At 37.3% G+C, this 23,226-nt stretch overlaps 1 protein-coding gene across 4 annotated transcripts in view; it reads right to left on the bottom strand.

Annotated features, from left to right (window-relative positions):
- Positions 1 to 23,226, bottom strand: part of LOC150076716 (luc7-like protein 3) — a 192,071-nt gene that overhangs the window by 113,648 nt on the left and 55,197 nt on the right. For all 4 annotated transcript variants that reach the window (XM_090386953.1, XM_090386956.1, XM_090386954.1 and 1 more), the window contains exon 4: positions 13,931 to 14,011. In XM_090386953.1, the coding sequence (XP_090243079.1) occupies positions 13,931 to 14,011 (81 nt within the window). The remainder of the gene's footprint in view (positions 1 to 13,930; positions 14,012 to 23,226) is intronic.

The following is a 23,226-nucleotide window of genomic DNA, read 5'->3' as shown; positions in this document are numbered from 1 at the left end:
ATTATAATTTTCAGGAAATGCGTATGAAGGAAGGTTGTTCCAGAAAACGGCAGTTGAAAAGTTGGAAAGTTGAAAAGTCGGCAGTTGAAAAGAACCAGATGAAAAGTTGGTTCTGTGGGTTTGAAGTTGGACAGTAAATGGATGTTGGCTGGTGGCGGCACGTGTTCGGACTGTTTTGAAAGAGAGAATTATAGAAGCCAATTCAGAAGAACAGTGCCCATGGAAGTATCTGTAGAAGAGGCATGCAGCAGAAACAGTGCGTCTATGAGAAAGCGAGTGGAGAGACTGTTAGAGATGAATCATTAATTAACCTAACTGCCCTCTTCTGAATGGAATCAAGAAGCCTGAGAGAGGTTTTGGGGGCACCACCCCAGATGTGGGAACAATATTCCATGGCAGGGTGGATTTGCGATTTATACAGAGTGAGCAGCTGTTTGGAAGAAAAGTAACGCCGAGAGCGAAAGAGAAAACCAAGTTTTTTCGATGCAGAGGAAGCAATATTTGTAATGTGCTTGTGCCAAGAGAGATTAGAAGTCAGGGTAATCCCCAAAAGAGATATATCATTTTGCCTGGAAATCAGAATGTCACTAAAGATAAGCATAGGAGCAGAAGAATCCTTTTTGCGAGATATAAGACAAGACTGAGTTCCAGAAGGGTTGAAATCAACTAAGTTGTCTTTGCCCCACTGGAGATCGGCATTTAAGGAATTGGTAGCAGATTTTCGAGAAGTTGAAGCTGATTGAGCAGGACAAGGTTTCTCAAAATGGAAAGTTGAATGCAATGTGCTATCATCGGTAAAACTATGGATAGGATTTCCAGTCAATGGAAGAAGGTCATTGATATACAAGAGGAAAAGAGTGGGGGAAAGAACTGAACCTTGGGGGACACCGGCATTAGTGATGAAGTTAGAAGACAGACAGCCATCTACCATCACCCTCAGTGAGCGATCAGAGAGAAAACTGGATACCCAATTACTAAAAACAGTTGGCAAACCATAAGATGGAAGCTTGTTTAGAAGACCTTTATGCCAAACACGATCAAAAGCCTTTGAGATGTCAAGAGCAACTACTTGTGTTTCGCCGAACCTTTCCATTGAATTAGTCCATAAATAGGTAACATAAGCCAGAATATCACCAGTGGATCGACACTGACGGAATCCATACTGGCGATCATTGATCAGACAGAAGGTTTCTAGGTAGTTTAAGAGTTGGCGGTTAATTGATTTCTCCATTACTTTAGAAAGAGGAGAAGTAATTGCAATGGGACGATAATTGGATGGGAGGGATTTGTCACCCTTTTTAGGAACTGGCTGGATATGAGCAAATTTCCAAGCAGAAGGAAAAACACCTTTGGAATAAGAAAGTGAAAAAAGGCGGCAAAGAATAGGAGTAAGTTCAGGAGCACAGGTTTTGAGAACAAGTGGAGAAATACCATCAGGACCTGGAGCTTTCTTAGCATCAAGATTCATCAAAATCCTTCTGATATCCTTTTGATGGAAGACCACAGGAGGCACTGAATGGAGCGTGTTAGGAATGGTGGGAGGTGTTTTACCAAGATCATTAATACATGAGCTGGAAGAAAAATGGGATGCTAGCAGGTCAGTTTTATCCTTGGCTAAGTTGATGTCATGAGTTGTACTATTCAATGTGCAGGTAGGCCTGTTTATGCCGCTTCAATTTACACCCGCTTCACTTTTGCACCTCATAGATCACAATTGGAGGGGGTGATGAGTCATGACTCTGCCTGACTTCCTAGACACAGATGGTCCCGACATTGTAATAAAACTATAATACTAAATGATAAACTACGGCCTAAAATTTAAATAATTAAACAAAAAAAATTACATTAACCACGGACTAAGAACTGCAAGTGAACTAACAAACATGCACTGGTGTCTAGAGTACAGGATGCCGAAAGGTTAAGTCTGATTGGTTCTATTCCCACTCTTACTCTCCAGTCCCTTTAACAAGTGATTTATTTTTCCCTCCTAGTTGCTCTCAGTTTTTCTAGGTGTTTATGGTCCTCTTGCAATCTTCTTTTTATTAATATGTATTTTCAAATATTATAGATACCGTACACATCTACCACCAAAACGTGTCTGGACAAGAGACTAAAAAAACAACATAAATCATTGACAATCGAAGAAAAAATGGGAGTTATTCGGCAAATGGAGAAAGGTGAAACTCAGTCAGATGTGTGTATCGTGCCTTCAATTTAGCACCATCAACTGTAACAACTATAATGAAAAATGCTGAGACCACAAAGCAATCTTCCCAATCAGAGGTCAATATTGGTGTGGGACCCTCTTACTACACCTATTACCAGAATAAAACAGTCGAAAAAATGGAAAAGCTGCTTGCCCTGTGGATTGATGACATGACTCAGCGTCATCTTCCTCTAACAGAATCACTTATCAGGTATTAAGCAAAATCATTATTTGATGAGTTAAGTGGTGAAGAGGATGGTTCTAATGATTTTACTGCTAGTAGAGGATGGTTTTTTAGATTCAAGAACAGAACAAAAATCTAAAATGTTAAAATGTCAGGAGAAGCAGCTAGCGCTGATATTACAGCTGCAAATGAATTTCCAATTTATTTTTAAAAACTCGTCGATGAAGAACAGCTTACCCCAGACTTGGTTTTTAATGTAGACGAAATGGGCCTCTACTACCGGAAAAAGCTGCCCAACCGTACCTTCACTGCTTGTGAAGAATGTTCTGCCCCTGGATTCAAGGCAGCCAAGGACTGTTTGACTTTGTTGTTGGGTGGCAATGCTTCAGGAACTTTCAGATTAAAACCTATGTTAATTTATCATTCAGAAACACCACGTGCTATGAAGGGAATCATGAAAACACAGCTTCCTGTGTTCTGGCATTCCAACAAAAAGGCTTGGGTTTTTTTAGTGACTGGCAATTTTAGTGACTAGACAATTTTTAGTGACTGGCACACGTCGTATTTTTGCCCAGCGGTAAAGTTCTGTACGAAAAATAGATTTCCTCAAGGTTTTGCTGCTGCTGCTGCTGCTGGACAATGCCCCTGGTCACCCTCCAGATCTGAGTGATTTGAATACAAATGGCCTAGAGATCAGAACTGTCTTCCTTCCACAAAACATAACCTCACTTTTATAGCCCATGGATCAAGGAGCAATTCCACCTTCAAGGCTTATTACTTATGGACAACACTCAAGGAATTTCCGAGGCTATTCAAGTGTCCAATACTGTCACATTGAGAGATTACTGGAAGTAATATGACATCAAGAAAGGTATCTCCAACATTTCAGCGGCATGGAGTGAAGTGTCAAAATCATGTATGAATGGCGTCTTGCGTAAGCTTTGGCCTTACTGCATTCCAGATTCGAAAAGCACGACACTACCTTTGTGTCAATAACAGAGAATGTGACAGAGATAGCAAAAGAAAGACTAGATGATGTAGAAGTTGGTGACATAAATGAGCTAACTGAGAGTCATAGTGAAGAGCTTTCAAAGGAAGATTTAGAACAGTTAGCTGAACAACTGTCCAAAGAAGACAGAGGAAAGTGAAGCTGACTCTGCAATGCCGCTTAGGACAGTAATGGCGAAATCAATGCAAGGGGCTATTGCTCTTATATTAATAAGGAATGTGAGATTTTCTGTAGCATGACCCCAACTAGGAGTAGAGCTCAACTGTTAAGAGAGGAATTGACAGTTCTACAGCCATACTATAACTTATTATCAGAAAAGAAAACCAAACAGACATCTATTCTATTATTTTTAAAGCAGTAAATTTTCTTTCTTTTTCTTAAACATTATACAATTTTCAATATGAAACTTTCATAAAATAAAACATTTTTCAAGTATTTTGTGTTGATTACTGAAAATCTTGGAATGGAACCTAATATATTTACATATGTTCCCATTATATTTTTGCTTCAATTTATGCCACTTCATTTCACGCCGGAAATCTCAGGAACCGTGGCATAAACTGAGTCCTACCTGTATTAAGATAACAGTAAATACCGGGAATTTGTACTAAATCTTTACATATTGTCAACACTGGTTTCAGTTATTTGTCTCTTGACCTTGCGATCTCCATGTAGCAGTGTTTATCAGTGTGAGCTCAGTTTATTTTTGAGTTTCAAACTTGTGCTGAAAAGTGAGTAAAATATCTTCACACAAGTGCTTGAACAATTCAAACTTATTTTGTTATATTTGCAGAAGTTATGTAATCTTCAAACAAAGACAAGATATTACAGAATTTGTAAAAAAAAAAAATGTATACTGTGCTTATTTTGGAGTGAAAGTCTGTAATCAAGAAACAATGAGCTCCACTAAGTTTGCCAAACCTGTGTTGACGCATTGATATTATGAAAAAATGGTTTGCCAGGAGCCTACACTGTTACTTTTGCTTAGTTAATGTAGAGGGATACAATGCAAAGAGTATGAAGGGAATTGTGTATCTTAATATTCCATCTGTCTTCCTGTTGCCTGATCAAAGAACGTAGTTCATAAACCACTGGAAGACCCCAAAACTGTCCTCCTTCAACATCAAACTGGGTTTGATGAAACAGTTTGAAAGCTTTACCTCAGGAAGGTCCCTGTTTCAACTACCGCTTGTACTAAATTCCCATCAATCACCCAAGAGAAGCTAAAACAGTACTTTTGTTGGACCTCAAATTTTCAAACTGATGAGGGACCAAGATTCTGAGGGAAATGTGAACAAAAGAGAAAAACAGGCATAGATTAACTTCAGATCTGTTGCTGAGAACTTCTTAGGGAACAACAAGGATCCAGACTCCAAGAATACAGTTGAAAATATGTTGGCTGGAACGTGAGTGTCAAGGTACATTTTTTACACTCTCACATTGACAACTTTCCAGAAAATCTAGGTGTTAGGGAAGAACAGGGTGAGAGAGATTTCACCAGGAAGTTAAAGACATGGAGATGGGGTAGAGGAGAATCAAGGGAGGTGGAATATCAACATGATGGCTGACTATTTTGACCCCAGGTGCCTTTTTTATGTTTATCTTCAACAATTTCTCCTCCACTTTCCTCTCAATTACAAAATCATCCAGCCACTGCCAGAGTTTAACTCACTTCTGGCATTCCCCTCCCTGAATGAGTATTTCGCATCTACATTCACCTTCACGGGTGAATGTAGATGCAAAATACTCATTTAGTTTGTTAGCCACCTGAGCAGGATCATCAACAGTTGAACCATCAATATTCAGTGGACCAATCTGATTAATCCCTTTCCTTCTAGAGTTTACATAGGTAAAGAACTCTGTTTTTCTTTGCATCCTTTGCCAAGGATTTCTCATAATCTGTCTTTGCCTGCCTAATCTCCTTTGTGACTTGGTTACAGGCCAGCTTATATCTATCATAGGCTTCTGTGTCACCCATTAATTTATATGTATCCCATGCATTTTTCTTCTCTGCCATGTGTCTCATTAGTTCATCTAACATCCATTTTGGCCTAAAGCTTGAACAATATTTCTTAGTTGGTATGTAAAGCCTAGTAGCTTCCAAGATAAGTTCTTTGAATGCTTCCCATTTTGAATTTGCTGTTGGTAACATCATCAGTTGGTCCCACTGTATAGAATTTAAATACTGTCTCAGTCCACTGTAGTCACCTTTACAAAAGCAAAAACCCTTCCCTTTACCCCTGATGATAGTTACCTCTTAGAGTAAATCACACTTCCGTACATTGTGATCACTGCCACCTAGTGGTTCCTTTATCTGCAGATTTGTAATGCATGAAGAATCACTACTGATAATCAGATCAAGAGTATTACTCCCTCTAGTTGCCTCCCAAACATGCTGATGTAGAAAACAATCATCCAATAAATCCACCAAAGCCTTGCTAGTGTGTGAGTGACCAACCCACAAATTCCAGTCAATATCTGGGAAATTAAAATCCCCCATTATCAGAATCTCTGATTTACTTGGTCTACTCTATTTCCCTGTAGAGTTGTTTATTATACTTATCAGAGTCATTAAGCCTATAGCACACTCCTACTCTCATTTTTGTTCTTCCAATGCTTATGTCACACCAAACTGACTCGACACTGCACTGTCCAGCGATGTCGACTGGCTTCACTTCATTGGATTTTATGTGTTTCTTAACTAATAGCATAACCCCTCCTCCCTTCCTATCCTGTCTATTCTTTCTGTAGATGTTGTACTCCCTAAATTCCAGTTCTGCATTCCTTATATCTGTGTGACACCATGTCTCTGATATCCCAACAATATCTGCCTTTGATGTTCTGAGTGATACCTCAAATTTATTTACCAAACTCCTAGCATTGGTGTACTGCACCTGTTCCTATTCTTAGCTATCCTAACACAACCCATGTGTTTACTTGTACTGCAATGACTCCAAGCAGTCTCTGAAATAACCTGCATATTGTTTTCCAGGCTGCTGTTCATTCCAATAGAAGCAGTGCAAGAATCACTTTCACCTCTGCCAGTGGCTACTGTTAATCTATTAGTCCTTTATCCCCCCCCAAGCTAACAGTTTTCCGACCCACCTAACACTGCCTCGATAGCATCAGGAAATATTCTTGCACCCTTTCTATTTAAGTGTATCCCATCCCTGTAGAAGCAGTTTCTTCTGTTAACAAGTACAGACCAGACTGAAAAAAATTCTACGGGATCTATCTAGTTATATTAAAGGAGGCAGCAAAGGAAGTAAGCAAACCCTTAGCCATAATTATGAGAGCTTCTTTGGACTCAGGGGAGGTACCCATGGAATGGAGATGTGCAAATGTGACCCCAATTCACAAAGGAGGATCAAAGGACAACACAAGTAGTAGTAGTAGTGGCATGTGATGCAAGAAAGCAAGTGTATGAGCTTATGCTACACTGACAGTAGTAGAGAACGAAAAGGACCTGAGGATAATTGTGCAGGCAGATATGAAGTTTTCTGAGCAGTGCAGACGGTCTGCAAGAGTAGCTCATAGTGTCTTGTCAATGATATACAGGAATTTTTCTAGCAGGGATAGGGAGGTGATTATTCCCTGTATAAAGCAATGGTCAGGCCACACCTAGAGTACTGTATAGAGGTCTGGAGACCTCATTTCAAGAAGGATGTAGAGCTGCTGGAACGAGTACAGAGAAGGGCAAGATTAGTGAATGGAACAATGGGTTGCTCTTACGAAGAAAGGCTTAAGTTTTGCAGATTACATTGTCTGGAGACTAGGCACCAGCGAGGTGATCTGATAGAGGTGTATAAAGCCTTGAATGGTTTGAGCATGCTCAATGCTGATGGAATTTTTCCTCTTGCTCAGAATAATCATTTGAGAGGGCATAAATTCAAATTGAGGAAAGACAGATGTAGGATAGATGTGCGGAAGTTGATAGCATAAATAAATTTAATGCTGAGCTGGACAGGTACTTAGAACAAACGGAGGAGTGAAATGGGAGCATGTTTTTTTTTTGGCTGATGCTGCATAAGCTTGCTTTCTTGCATCATATGCCTTTACTAATGCTATTGTTGGATATGCAACGTAGATCAGTTTTTTAAAATGAGAGCTGAGTGTTTAGTGGACTTTTTATCACACTACCCTCTTTAATAGTGTTAAAAATGATTTTTAAAGATGTATTTAAATATAAAAGTATGGTAAAATAGCATGTTGTTATAATTTCAATGCACAATTCTGCCAAAATTAATAAAAATTTGTGAAAAATCAAATTTTTATTCATGATTTTTGAAGAAACCTGATGTGATGGAAACAAACAGAAGTCATTTTTGAAATCAGCATTAGAAAATGATTCAGAAACACCCTTTTCTGAAAAAACAACAGTAAATTTTTTTCAAAATGCAAAGTAGTGTTATTACTCATATTTCTTTTCAAACTTCAAATATTATATGGGGGGTGAAAAGATTTTAGCCAAATAGATTGCAAAATTTTTCATAAAAGACAATATCGCCAATCTGTACTGTGACTGATCTTGCATGTTCACAGAAAATTTCAGATTTGTAACTATTCTTCTCCTTAATGGAGGGAGTCAAGTGTGGATGCTAATGTGGATGAATGATGCTAATTGTGGGAGAATCAAGCACCATTCATTCATATTCAAGCACCTTCATTCATAGGGAATGTTACTGAAAGAAATTCAAGAAGATATACAGCAAACATTAGGGGGAATCTTGTCATTCATAGGTCATGGCCAAAAATTGGGTCTCAGAATTTAAGCACAACGGAGACAGTGTTGAAGATGTACACAGCAGTGGGAAGCCTATTACCATATTGACACCTGAAAACGTGGATGCCATTCACAACCTGATCATGTAGACTGCAGAATAACATTAAAACACATTCGACATCTCCCATGTACAGTGGTAAATGTTTTAGGAATGAAGGTTTCTTTGAGGGGCGAGTCCCTAAAGCACTGAATGCAGATCAAAAGTGGGAAAGAGTGAGATGTTGTCATGATATGGTGTAGCATTTGAAGCTAATGACGTTCAGTTTTGGAAGTATCCCTCTTATTCCCCCCCCCCCCAAAAAAAAGTTAAGAGCAGAAGTCAGCTAGAAAAGTCATGGCATCTGTTTTCTAGGATGCAAATTCCTGGAACAAAGTACCACTATCAGTGCCAAGTACTATTAGTTTTCATAACTCACTCAAATGAAATTCAAACTAATGGTTCGTACCAGAAAGTGTGTTCACACTTAGGGGGAGGGGGGACTATGTTGAAAAATAAATGGGTTTTCACAACATTCCGGCATTCCTTCTACGAGAGACTAGAAATTATTCAACCACCTCTTGTATGTTTTCATTTGTCAATAATAATTAAAACTCCATAGAAATGAAAAAGTAGCATAAATCATGCCTTGGGTAATGCAAAGTCAGACAATTTAGAGACATTTATTCTCTTTTTTTTTTTTTTTTTTTTTTTTTATTCAGTTTTAACTATATCAGGAGAAAATGGAGAGTTTGCACAAGAAAAGCAAAGATAACTGAAAAGGCGAGGGCCTCAATTTCAGGTTTTCTCTATTTTTTATACATAAAGTATTTTAGATAACAGGAAGTGAATCATGATATAATGAACTCAGGGGAAGAGCAGAGAAATGTACTGGATGATTATAAATTTCAGGGAACCCTCCTTCCTAAAATAAGTACAGGCTTATATAATTACAATGGAATGCAATTTACAATACAATCTTTTTTTTTTTATTATTTTTTTTTTTTTTTTAAACAAATACAGATATACAGTAGACTTTCAGAATAACAGCACCTTCTGGGATTAAAGGTGCTGTTATTTCGATTTTTCCATTATTTGGAAAGTTTTATTTTTAATATATTTAATGCAGAAATAATGAAGCTAAATATGAAATAGAGATTAAGAATGCAATTTTATTAAATTGCACATAAAAAACAAACATCCTGTAATATGCAAACATAAATCTAGCCGATCCCCTTCAAATATGTCTGATTTAGATGTAGAGGGTGCCATTTCTTCTAATGCTTCATCTGTAGTAGAGGGTACATTTTCTTGATGGTTTTCTTTAGGAATAGTAACTGCTTTTTTTCAAAACTTTTCTTATATCACTCTGTTTCATTGATGCTTTTTTTTTTTTTTTTTTGTTATCATGGTGTTTTGCAACATGTGCACTTGTATTACTTCTTCCATAATAAAGCTTGGATTTTGTTCAAAAAAAATAAGGAATATTTTCCATGCTTGATTCTGTAACAGCCCAAGTTATCTTTTCAGTTGTGCCAATGTCCTCTTCTACATCTGAACAAAGTGCATCATCTTGTTTCTTGGGAGTAATGACACTATCAATGATTTCTTGATCTGAGAATGATTGTGATATTCAACCTCATTATCAACAGCAAGCCATGTATCAATATCTCCAACTTCAAGGCTATGTAAAGGATTTTCTGTTGTGATGGACTGAATTGTTTGCATTATTTCTTCAATACTGCATTGCCTTGCCCTTACATTAAATCATCAATATCATCTTCATCAGATGGCGAGTTGGTAGACATGACACTTTACCTAATTTCCTCCATACTCTCACATGAGTGATGGGTTTCACAGTATTCCAAACTATCGAATATATTACATCTTTAATTGTGAAGTCCAGTTGAAAATGGAGATACCCTTTGCTAGCATTTGTTCCATAAAATCACTTCTGTAACGGCATTTAAAATTTTGGATAACTCCTTGATCCATGGGCTAAATGAGAGAAGTGACATTGGATGGTAGATAACAGGAAAAAATTTTTCCTGTTAATTTGGATTCATGAAGATGAGCCCTACAGTTATCAAGAAGACACATTTAGAATTTGGATTCCTCACCATATAACAAATTCTTTTGAACTGCTGGAACGAATTCATGAGTGAACCAATCTAGAAAAATTTCCTAATCCATCCAAGCATTTTTTTGGGCTTTATAAGTTCACTGGCAAATGCATAATTCTCTTTAAGGCTCGTGGACGATGGTATTTACCAATTACTAAAGGCTTAATTCTGTGTTGGCCCAATGCATCTGTACACATAACTGTCCACCCTTTCTTTATTTTGTTTAAAACCACTTGCATTTTTTTCTTCGCAACCTTGCCAATGCTTTTTGTGGTAAACATTTCCAGTAGAGACCAGTTTTGTCAGCATTGTATATTTGGTTAGCTAGTGTCACTAACAAGCTTCTCAAATGTCACACTGTATTCTTTAGCCACCTCTGTGTCAACAGACTGTTTTTCTCCCGCAATGTCTAATTTCCTAATTGTGAGTCTTATCTTAAATTTAGTTAACCATCCATCAGTAAAAGCAATTGTATCAATGTCCATTTTTTCTTTAAAATCTTTTTCTTTGGCAATAATCATTGACCCTGATATAGTCATACCTTCCGATCATTTTAATAAAAACAACTCATGCAGCACTTTATCTAAGTTTTCAAATTTTGGCTTGTGTAAACTTTTTCTATCAGCTATCTTATTATTAGGTTCTGACCATGCAGTTAATTCTCAAAGTTTGTGCTTTGAATGGTTAATATCATACAATGTTGATGATCCAATGTTATATTCTGCCATTAATACACTCATACTTATGCCCCATTCTATATTCTTTATTAAATCAAGTTTGTCACTAAGCTTTAATGTTGTTCTTCTTTTCTTGTCTGTAGGTTTATTAACTTCAGCAGCCATAGTGAGAGGTTTTTAATTTAAAATAAATATAAAACAGCAGTATAATGATATCAGTACAGAATTCATTTTCAAAAGGGAAAACGTAAACAAATACAGTAATCACGTGATTTGCCATTTTCTTTTTTCAGCACTGCAAGACATCTGCGCTGTATGTAAACATCTGATCTCAACGTGCCATTATTTCGACAGTGTACTGTAATTAAAACTGTTACAAAATGTACTGAAAGTGTCCACCTTGCTTGTGTATACAAGTATTGCTCAGACTTTTAGGTGTTTGATGAAATTCTACAAAGTATATTTTTGTCAATGGTGAGAATACAGTTTTTGATGTTTTGCTTTGCTAGGCATGTTTAGAAATTTATTATGAATCTCTTAACACTGCAAGAATTACTTGGAAGAAAGATGATGTACCAAAATAGATTTCTTCTCAGAACAAAATTCTGTTATGAAGCATTCACTAATAAATGCTCTACTGCTCCTCAAATAGTACTTTTGTAATGATAACTGCATTTTTGTCACTTGTCTATTTGCTGGTAGCAAAGGGTGTGGCTGACATGTTTGCTGCCAGCTTGACCTATGATCTTAATGAACTAAATTCAAAAATTATGGGATTGAGTCAATTTGTACTGGCGAGGGCAGAGCCATTTTTTGGCTTTCTGCTCACTATGCCTTAATCCAGTGATCTCCAAAGTTGGGTGCACACACCTCTAGGGGTGTGCAAGATGATCTGCAATAAATCAATATTTATTAATTATGAAAACTTTAGTTTTTCGAAAAGTAATTGAAAATAAAAATTATAAATAAATGCTTTTTTTAATACTTCAATATGCGGCTTTGTTTGATCATTATTCAAGCACATTGTGTTCCCACTAAAAAGTGCTGTTGATTTGTTTTATACTAATTTGTACTTTAATTTCAATTTTGTTTTGTATCGAATTAGATTGTGATCTTTTCATATTATATGTGATTCTAGATACAATGCATACCATGCAAATTATTTATAAATAAAACAAATAGTATTACATTACATTTGCTACACTCATTACATTAACAATTTCATATCATTATGTACTTGAAGTTCAATTTAATTTTGTTTTGTATTTTTTTATTTGTGATCTTTTAAAATTATATGTGATTTTAGATATGCCTTCCATGTAAATGATTTATAAATTTTAAAAAAATATTAAACATATATATATTTAAGTTTTTTTTATTCTAGGGTGCACACTAGTCCTTTTAAGTAAAATAAGGGTGCATTATCAAAAAAGTTTGGAGACCACTGCCTTAATCAGTCAGCTGCTGGTGAAGGTTGCTTGACAAAAATATAGTTTTTTTTCTGGCAAAGAAGACAGTTCTTAGTCAGGGCCATACATATTAAAAACTTCTTCATGTGCATATGCATGAAGAGGTTTCTAATTTTAATCCATGTGGCCCCTGACTTTAAGTGACATTAAACGACTAATGTCCAGAAACACACACAGTATAGATATTGAGGAATCAGCAGTCTAAAGAGGGCAAATGCAAAATTTTACATTACTGAGGTTTAAAAAATAAAAATCACTTTAACACAAATTATTGTATATACAAAAACAAACCACCAAATTTCTTTCTAAAAGAATCATTCATAAAGAAATAAATTCAGTTTTTTTTTTTTTACAAATTTACACCTGGAGATGCAAATTTGTGAACTACAGCCAATAATGAACACTGCTCTTTGTGGGCTAATGTTAGTAGTGGAGTCCCACAGAATTTGGTACCGGACCCACTGCTGTTTTCAATATTTATTAAAGATATTAATGAAAGTATATAAGGCTTAATGTTTAAGTTTGCAGATGGCACAAAGGTTGACTAGATAATTAAGTAATCAAGGTAAGCTTCTACAGCAAGATCTAGAAAATTAGGCCAATGGGCTCAGAAATGGCAGTTGAAGTTTAACACTGACAAATGAAAGGTACTGCATTGGGTAGTAGCAATCCCAGAATAATGCATCAATTGAGGTTGGTGTTACGGAGAGTAGTGGAAAATGAAAAAGACCGGTAATTGTGCAGTCAGTATGAAGTTCTCTGAGCAGCACAGACAAGCTGCCAGGACAGCTGAATGGGTTTTGTTGATGATATACAGGAATTTTGCTAGTAGGAATAAGGAGGCGACTATCCCATTGTATCAGGCCGCACCTCGAGTACTGCATACAGGTCTGGAGGCCACATTTTAGGAAGGATGCAGAGCTGTTGAAACAGATTCAGAGAAGGGCAATATGATTGGCAAAGAGAACAAAGGGGTGCTCTTACCAAGAAAGGCTTCATTTCTGCAAATTATAGCATCTAGAGACTAGGCACCTGCGAGGTGATCTGATTGAGGCTTTTAAATTCGAGCAAACTCAAATCTGATGGGACTCCTCTTGCTCTGACTATGCACACACAAGGGGACAAATTCAACTGGGGAAACAAGCTTTCATCTGTTGTTGTGGAAGTGGATAGTTTGAATAAATTTAAGAAAGAACTGGTGGACAAACTATTGGAGGGGATGGATATGTGAAATGGAATTTTTTTTTTTGCTTAAGCTGTATAAGCTTGCTTTCTAGAACCATTTGCTATTATTATTATTAATACGAAAACACTATACTATAATGTATTACATAGATTAGTTATAAATTATGTATCCATTTAATCTCCCTCTCTCTCTCTCTCTCTCCATTATTTCATATATATTGGAAAAGTAACACTAGCTTTCCTCACCCCCCCCCCCAAAGGGAGGACTGAATATATTGAAAATAATGCTAACAACTTACCTAACTTTTCATACTCACCTGGCTTAATAAGTCATGGATTCTGTCTGTGATAACATTAACTTTTTCTTCATTGTTTTTCAATGCAGCAGGTGGTGGAATCTATAATAAATTCATAGGAATTACATCGCAAAAGCAGATGATGAGGACCTAACTTTAGAAATATACAAAGTTGATGTTCCTTACCTCTTAGTTTATAAATTTTTACCAATCTGAAATTTTTTCTAACCATTTTTTTCTATTTACATCTTAAAAAAAAAATGATATAATATCTATTGTTGCAATTTTTCTTATTTAACCATTGGATGACCAAAACCATTTTGTAACACAAAAGCCAGACAAAATTGGGTGAATCATGGGGCACTTTACTGTATACAGTTGGACCAGACATTAAACACTAAGGCAGTGTTTCCCAACCTTTTGAGTTGAGATCCCCTTTTATAATAGCCAAGTAACCTGCGACTCCCACCACATTTGCATAAAAAGGCATTTTTAATAGGGTAAAGAAAACATTAAAAATAATTTTTCAGAATATAATTCTAACCTAATATTTAATGCGATGGTTGTACTTGCATCTGGGCAAAGAGCTTCAAAATTTGCAGCTGAGTGTTTGTTAAAGCTAACCTCATGTCATCCTCAACATTCAGTCTATTTCTTGCCTTTATTTTGATATGAAGAAGTGTTGAAAATCCACTGTAGAGGCAAATGGAAGTAAAACTTGAAAGGCAAGCATGGTGACATTTGAATATGACTGATACATAGCACACCAGAACTGAGTCAGCAATTTTTCATAAAACAAATTACGTGCCAAGGAATCGTCCTGCAGATCCAAGAATTCGTCCTGTACTTCATCGGGAATGCTGGCTACATTCAGGAAAGCAGAGAATGGGTTTCGTACCAGTGCAGCTTCTTCTGTAAGCTCGGGGAAGTGCCGCTGAAATTCCTTTTTGGTTATTTGTTATTTGGTTTTTTTTTTTTTTAGGAGCATTAGCAACTAAGGCCATATTGCTCCGGGGATATGCGGTGGTCATTCCCTGACCTTTCCGCATCCTCCGTATTTGGTGGGCACGGGCTCGAACCCCGGTCTAATCAAGAAGCGTGTGCTATGCACTGCTGCTCCTGCCCACCTGGCTATGGAGGCGCCGAAATTCCTTTTCAAGGGATTCAAAGTGCCCAGTAATCTCCTCCTCCAGATTCTCATCCAGTTCACCTTCAGCTTCCTCTACCACACTGCAGAGTTTTTCAAACATGGCAATGTTTCCATGATTTACTTTCCGACACCAGTTTTGCAGCTTGGATACAAATGCCTGAAGATTGTCTTGAAATTAGATAATGTGTGTTACCTTTCCCTGAAGTTTCAGGTTCAGCTTATTTAGCTGGTCTAAAATCTGCTAAGTAAGCAACTCTTTTCTTACAAACTTCATCATTAAAGAAAGCCACAAGGTCATGTTTCCCTTGCACTTTCAGGAACAACTTGATTTCATCTTTCAAACTCAAAGACATGTTTGACAACATTTCCTTTTGACAACCAGCATATAGCAGCGTAGAAAAGAAGAACCTTGTGATCAGAATTCATGTCTTTACAGACTTCTTTGGGTGGGTGGGTGGGTGGGTGGGTGGGTGTTGAGGTGGTCATCCAGATTTGATGTAATTCACAAATTTGATCAGAGAATTAAGTACCTCTTGCAGAGGAGTTGGAAGAGTCTTACTGGCAAGAGCATATTGGTGAATCGTGCAGTGAATGCCCTTTGCTTGGGGAGCAAGATCTTTCACTTTTGTCTGAAAGCCCGACTTTGACCCTAGAATAGCTGGTGCTCCATCTGTACAAGCCCCACAGACATTTTTCCACTGTAGTCCCCCAGTTTCAAAAAAGGTATTTATCTTTTCCATAATACCTTCACCTTTTGTAGTAGTTTAAAGTGCACTACAAAACAGGAACTATTCTTTGATGTCATCTGAATGAATATATTTCACGAAGACAAGCAACTGGGAACATGAACTTATATCTGTTGATTCATCAACTTGAAAAGAAAACAATGGAGAAACTTTGATTTCATTCAAAACCTGCTCTTTCATGTCTATGGACATATCTGAAATGTGCCTTCTGAATAGTGTTATTGGACAGAGATATTTGTTGCATCTTTATCTCGCTGGCTTCCCCAAGAATTAACTTCATTTTCAAACATGCAGGGTTTGATGACCGTTTCTCCAATCGTGTAAGGTTTTTTTGTTTGGCAACTTCCAATGCAGCTTCATATGATGCTTGCACTGCTGCTGTGCTCTGTTGCTGAAAACTTCCTGTGGGATCAAGTGGGGTCGAAAGAACTCCAAATCCTTTTTAGTATGTTCTGAATGCTTTGTCTCTAAGTGACGTTTCAAAGATTCAGCACTGAGAATGACATTGCACAAAATGCACTGGTGCTTCTCTATGCCATTGCTGATCAAGGTGGTAAAGCCAAATTTTAGATAGTCTTCTGAATATTTAAGTTTTTTCTCCATGGGTATGGATTTAGCACGGACAGCAAAGACTGATGACAACCTACTGACACTCTTTAGATTTTAGAAAGTGCAAGCAGTAGCTAACCCGCACTTGACAGCAAGTGGCTGGTTTCTATCATGGTGCCAACTAAAGGTGGTTGACTATTGATGAACTAGGTTCGTGCCAGTTTGCATTAGACAGCCCATCACGGACATTATTGAATTACATCATTGCAAACATGGCAGCATCAGCAAAACATATGGAATGAGGGTGATCTTCAACTGCGTTAAGAGAGCAACTCACCTTTATTCGATGGTCTGTTATTCACACATCGAGACACTGATTAAAAATGAATTTTGATATTGAATTTTGCATCATGGTGAATATGTTTTTTCAGTTTACTACTTGTAACATAGAATTTTATTCTAATGATAATGTTGCATTTGTATATTTTATTTTTAGGGAGTGAATCAAGGTCTGCCGCGACGGAAATTTGAAAAAATATTAAAGTCCCGCCATTTCAAATTATTAAAATATAAAATGCTTAATATGTATGAATGCAGCAGGCTTTTAATATTTTTTAAGTATCCACTGCAGTGGACTTTAAGTCACTTCCTTTCATTTATCAAAAACAACTAGTAGAATATTGCAGTGTAGCCATATGCCATATTGAAATAAATAAGTGTTGAAAACCTTTGTGGTGAAATTTCCTATAAAAATAATTGCAACTAAAAATAACGCTTTGTGACCCCCTTGGGGGTCACAAAGTGTTATTTTTAGTTGCAATTATTTTTATAGGAAATTTGTGACCCCCTTGGGGGTTGCGACCCACAGGTTGGGAACCAAGGCACTAAGGCATGAACAACAAGGCTCCTGCCAATAACAGCTTTTTGTTCAGTGCATACAAATTCAAAAGTTGCACAAATAACAAATTATGTTTTTAAATCCTGAATTGCTTTGGTTTTGTATATATACTGACATACACTATCCTCCAACTACAGTCTGAATTCATGTGGATGAACAAAACATATTCATTCATTATAATGAAACTTACTTATTAAATTGCATTTAGTAATTTTTAAATGAAAAATTTAATAACTTATTCAAGCAATAAATTAAAAACATGTTTTTTGCACTTGTTATTTTCAAAAAAACAAAATTATTATTAATTCTGCCTGGACAACAAGAACATGGAACTACATGGAGCTGTGCTTGCTACCTGGGAGTCTAAAATGCTGACAGAACTGATATTCGGATGACACTCAAGTCAAGTGGATCTAATTTTGGCAAATTCCAGTTGGTCTGACAGCCAAATCCTCTACTTGCACCTTCATGATGGGTGGGACTGTTAGTAAACCTGGGTATAACCCTCATGTACAAGTCCTGAAATACGGCACTAGAGGTGATGATCCAGGTGTGAACCAACGTAAGCAGGGGTCTGGGTGTGGCACCCACACCACATGAAGGAATGCTACCCCCTCTATGTTACAAGGCAATACTAGATGGTAGATGACTCATCAACTGGTGCAATACCACCACTTTGCTTATTGGAGACTTGAAATGGTGAAACCCATGTTTAATCTCCAGAACAAAACTCGGGCAACTCCCCCCCCCCACCCATCTCTTCTATCATGCAGTATGACTGATATCTTTTGAGGTTATGATGAACATTGTGAGATCCAATCCAATGAATTGAGTCCGAGTAGTGTGTGTGTGTGTGCAAGTGGCATTGTTGAGGGCACATTATGTCAATGAGCTCGGTATATTCTTAACACATGTATACGATATCCAAAAATTTCATTACTTCATACAGCATGTCCTTGCCACCTTTTCTTACTTCTGCTACACCATGAACTGTCAAACTAATAGAACAAACGTATCTGTGAAAAGATCTAAACCTCCCAAACACTTCATTTGCTCTGCAAATATACATGGTCTCGGTTCTAATCTCAATGATGTCCATTTCCACTTACAGTCTGAAAAAGTAGCCCACATACTTTTTCTGACAGAATCCCAGTTAGATTGATTCAACCACTGCTCATTTCAGTTGTCCAAATTATTTGCTGTACAATTGCTTTTGCTTTGAAGGTGGTACTTGTGCATATGCCTGTTCTGATATTTCTTGTCAGAGACAGTAATTTGGAATCTCCTCTTTTCAATCTTCGCTGGCTTCAAATCTTTCTACCGCATTCCATCAAATTCATCATTGCCTCTATCATTCTACCAACTCAACTAATCACGAGGAACTCTTTCACTTCATTTCCTTGAAAACTGACTTTCTCCAGTCCAACTTTCCTAACAGTGAGGTAATTTTCCTTGGTGATTTTAGTGTTCACAACTCTAGCTGGCTTCTGTTTTCTAGTCACATAGATCCAGCTGGTCAAGATGCTGAGGCTTTTACAATTACCAATGACCTCGCAGAGATTGTTCATTTACCCAGCAGAATACTAGACAATCCTAACCATGCAGCCAACGTGCTTGATCTTTTTCTCACAAACAGCCCTTCTAAGTACATGGTTGAAGTGAGTGGTCCACTAGCCACCTCACAACCTGTTGATGGTCTGTTCTCCAATGGAGCCTTTCTCTTGTGGCCATTCTCAATCTCGTGTTGTTTGGCATTACAAGAATGCAAAATGGGATAATCTGTGAGATTTCTTTTCATTGGTCAGATTACTGTTTCAAATATTCTGATGCCAACGTTTGTTCAGATTGTGTCAGTGAAATTATTCTTGTAGGGATTAAATACTTTATTACACACTCCACCTTAAAATCTCATCCAGTATGGATTTCATCAGTGTATGTCCACTGGTGATATTTTGGCTTATGTTATCCATCTATGGACAATTTCAATGGAAAAGTTTGGTGAAACCCAAGAAATTGCTGTTGACATTTCAAAGGCTTTTGACTGTGTCTGGCATAAAGGTCTTCTAAATAAGCTTCCATCTTATGGTTTGCCAACTGTTTTTTGTAATTGGGTAACCAGTTATGGTAGATGGCTCTGTCTTCTAACTTCTCCACTAATGGTGGTGTTCCCCAAGGTTCAGTTCTTCTCCCATTCTTTTCCTCTTGTATATTAATGACTTTCTTCCATTGACCAGAAATCTTACCCATAGTTTTTCTGATGATAGCACATTGCATTTCACTTTCCAGTTTGAGAAACCTCGCCCTGCTCAATCAGCTTCAACTTCTCGAATATACGCTACCAATTCCTTAAATGCCAATCTCCAGGTAATTCTCCAGTGGGAAAAAGATAACTTAGTTTATTTCAATCCTTCTAAAACTCAATCCTGTCTTATATCTTGCAAAAAGGATTCTTTTGCTCCTCTGCTTATCTTTGGTGACACTCCGATTTCTAGGTAAGTTGATATAACTCTATTGGGGGTTACCCCGATTTCTAATCTCTGTTGGTATAAGCACATTACAAATATTGCTTCCTCTACATCTAAAAAACTAGGTTTTTCTCTTTCACTCTCAGCATTACTTTTCTTCTAAACACTGTTCACTCTGTACAAATTGCAAAACGGGTGGTGCCGCCGAAACCTCTCAGGCTTCTAGATTCCATTCAAAAGAAGAAAGTTAGGTTAATGACTTGTCTCTAACATTCTATCCTCTCTCTGTCTCACAGATGTTCTGCTTCTGATAAATTGGGAAAACTTCACCAAAGATTAGATTTATAATTTTATGAAGAGACATGACCCACGACAATTGTTGCATCTAGTCAAGCAATGATAGCAAAGATTGATAAAAATGTTTCAATACAGGCACCTCTCCTCCACAAAAAAACTTATCAATTTCCAACATCATTACCTCAGAAGCATTAGCAAATATTATTGAACCTCTTTTATTTAAATGTTATTCCATCACTGTAAACAGTATCTACTGTTAACATGTACAAATCAATATCAGAAAAATTCTATCCCATGAACCTCAAAACTTTCTGTCACCAAACTAATTGGCAAGGTTTGCATCAGGTATTTATTTATGTCAGTGTGTGACAAAATTCTAGATACTTTAAAATTGAATTCTTGCCATGGCTATTTCTTGCCATTGCTGTATACCAAATTAAGTTCCATCTTCACAAGGCAATCCTGGAATATCAGCGTTTCATCTGTGACTAATTTATCCAGAAAGTTTGGTTTTGCTTGAATTTTGTCCATATGGTCAATGCAGACCTGTTCTTGCTTAAGGGCAAGTTTTTTGGCACCATCCCTCAAGATCGATGGTTAAATTTGATAGTTCATCTAAGACTTGATGTACGAGGGCTGTTCAATGAAGAATGATCATATATTTTTTTTTCACAACAAATGCTTTCCTTGCAGCTGCTTCTTTAACTTTAGAAAATAAAAAAATTGCAAGTTGCAAGGTCAGGGCTGTAGGGCAGATGAGGAACACATTTGATATTATTACTAGCTAAGTACTCAATGACAGTATAAGCAATGTGAGGTCTTGCATTGTTGTAATGCAGCTTTCACCCAATTGCATGCAGTTGTGATCATCTGCAATGAAAGATCCTATAACAGTTGTATGACATGGCACAACATGCTGGTAAACCATTCCTTGAATGTCAAAAAAATACCAACAATAGCTTTTCTGCAGAAGCAACAACTCCCCCCCTGTCTTTCCTCAATTTCACTTTATGCCCCCTCAGGTTTGTAATCTAAGCAAGAGGAAGAATCCCATCAGCACTGAACCTGCTCGATCCATTCAGGGCCTTATACACTTCAATCAGATCACCTTGCAGGTGCCTATTCTCCAGATGCTGCAATTTGCAGAACTTAAGCCTTCCTTCATAGATAGAAGATCCTTCTCTACCCCCCAATTTAACTCCACCTGACTTCTTTCTATTCCAAATTCTATTTCATGAACAAGACACATTTTGTCTTGTTCAGGAAATCTAGCATATTATGTTGAAAAGTACTAAAATTAATATCATTTAATAATTTCCAGATATACTTCCAATCATGGCAAAAAGAATAGTTTTGTATGATGCTGCCGAAGGGAACTACTCTGAAGTGCACAAAAGCAAATAATTGGCAAACTCAATTTTAACTTAAACTCAATCCTGGATCTACACTTCATACGTGTTCAACTTCATTCTAGTGGGAGAAGTTAGATCTGGTGATACATAAACTTGCTTCCTCGCACCATTTGCAAACACTGTCAATGGACATATACCCTTACAACAGGCCTCTCCTGGAGGTGACACTAGGAACTAATTTCATTTGTTGCATAAATCATCTGAATCACCTGCACACTACATGATACAATGTATATAAAATATGATACATTTTCATCAATTAGTTTTCTCTGCAGATGTATCTGTATAGCAGAATAGGAAAACTTTAATTCCATATATTTAAGTTTCCCTTGTTAATATGTAGAACATGTCTGCAATTCTGCCCAGACACGATAGGAGGGAGTATATGATGAGAGCCCTGTCGATCAATTCGGCCTTGGAAAGATTGTGCAGGGCTCAAGGGGTAGAATTTTTTTCAGCCTGGTCTGTACTTGTTAACAGGAGAGACTGCTTCTACAGGGATGGGATACACTTAAATAGAAAGGGGGCAAGAATGTTTGCTGATGCTATCGAGACAGTGTTAGGTGGGTCGGAAAACTGCTAGATTGGGGGGATACAAGGACTAATAGATTAACAGTAGCCACTGGCTGAGGAGAAAGTGATTCTTGCACTGCTTCTATTGGAATGAGCAGCAGCCTGGAAAATAAGATGCAAGATATTTCAGAGACTGCTGAGAATCATGGGGGTACAAGTAAACACATGGGTTGTGTTAGGGTGGCTAAGAAGAAGAGCAGGTGCATGTATACTTGCGTGTACACCAATGCTAGGAGTTTAGTAAATAAATTTGATGAATTTGAGGTATTGCTCAAAACATCAAAGGCAGATATTGTGGGGATTTCAGAAACGTGGTGTCACACAGATATAAGGAATGCAGAACTGGAATTTGGGGAGTACAATGTCTACAGATAGACAGGATAGGAAGGAAGGAGGGGTTAAGCTATTAGTTAAGAAACACATAAAATCCAAGGAAGTGAAGCCAGTCGACATCGTTGGACAGTGCAGTGTCGAGTCAGTTTGGTGTGACATAAGCATTGGGAGATCAAAATTGAGAGTAGGAGTGTGCTATAGGCCTAATGACTCTGATGAGTATAATAAGAAACTGTACAGAGAAATACAGTGGGCCAGTAAATCAGAGAGTCTTATAATGGGGATTTTAATTTCCCAGATATTGACTGGAATTTGGGGGCTGGTCACTCACACACTAGCAAGGCTTTTGTGGATTTACTGGATGATTGTTTTCTACATCAGCATGTTCGGGAGGCAACTAGAGGGAGTAATACTCTTGATTTGATTATCAGTAGTGATTCTTCATGCATTAAAAATCTGCAGATAAATGAACCACTAGGTGGCAGTGATCACAGTGTTCTGAAGTGGGATTTACTCAAAGAGGTAACTACCATTAGGGGTAAAGGGAAGGGGTATTGCTTTCGTAAAGGCGACTACGATGGACTGAGACAGTATTTAAATTCTATACAGTGGGATCAACTGATGATGTTACCAACAGCAAATTCAAAATGGGAAGCATTCAAAGAACTTATCTTGGAAGCTACTAGGCTTTACATACCAACTAAGAAATATTGTTCAAGGTTTAGGCCTAAATGGATGTCAGATGAACTAATGAGGCATATGGCAGAGAAGAAAAATGCACGGGATACATACAAATTAACAAGTGACACAGAAGCCTGTGATAGATACAAGTTGATCTGTAACCAAGTTACAAAGGAGGTTAGGCAGGCGAAGGCAGATTACGAGAAATCCTTG

Source organism: Mastigoproctus giganteus, chromosome 12, assembly GCF_048544385.1.
Source record: "Mastigoproctus giganteus isolate SK-2022 chromosome 12, ASM4854438v1, whole genome shotgun sequence".
Classification (NCBI taxonomy): domain Eukaryota; kingdom Metazoa; phylum Arthropoda; class Arachnida; order Uropygi; family Thelyphonidae; genus Mastigoproctus; species Mastigoproctus giganteus.
Note: the sequence above shows the minus strand (reverse complement) of the source record. Positions and strands in the feature narration are given on the sequence as shown.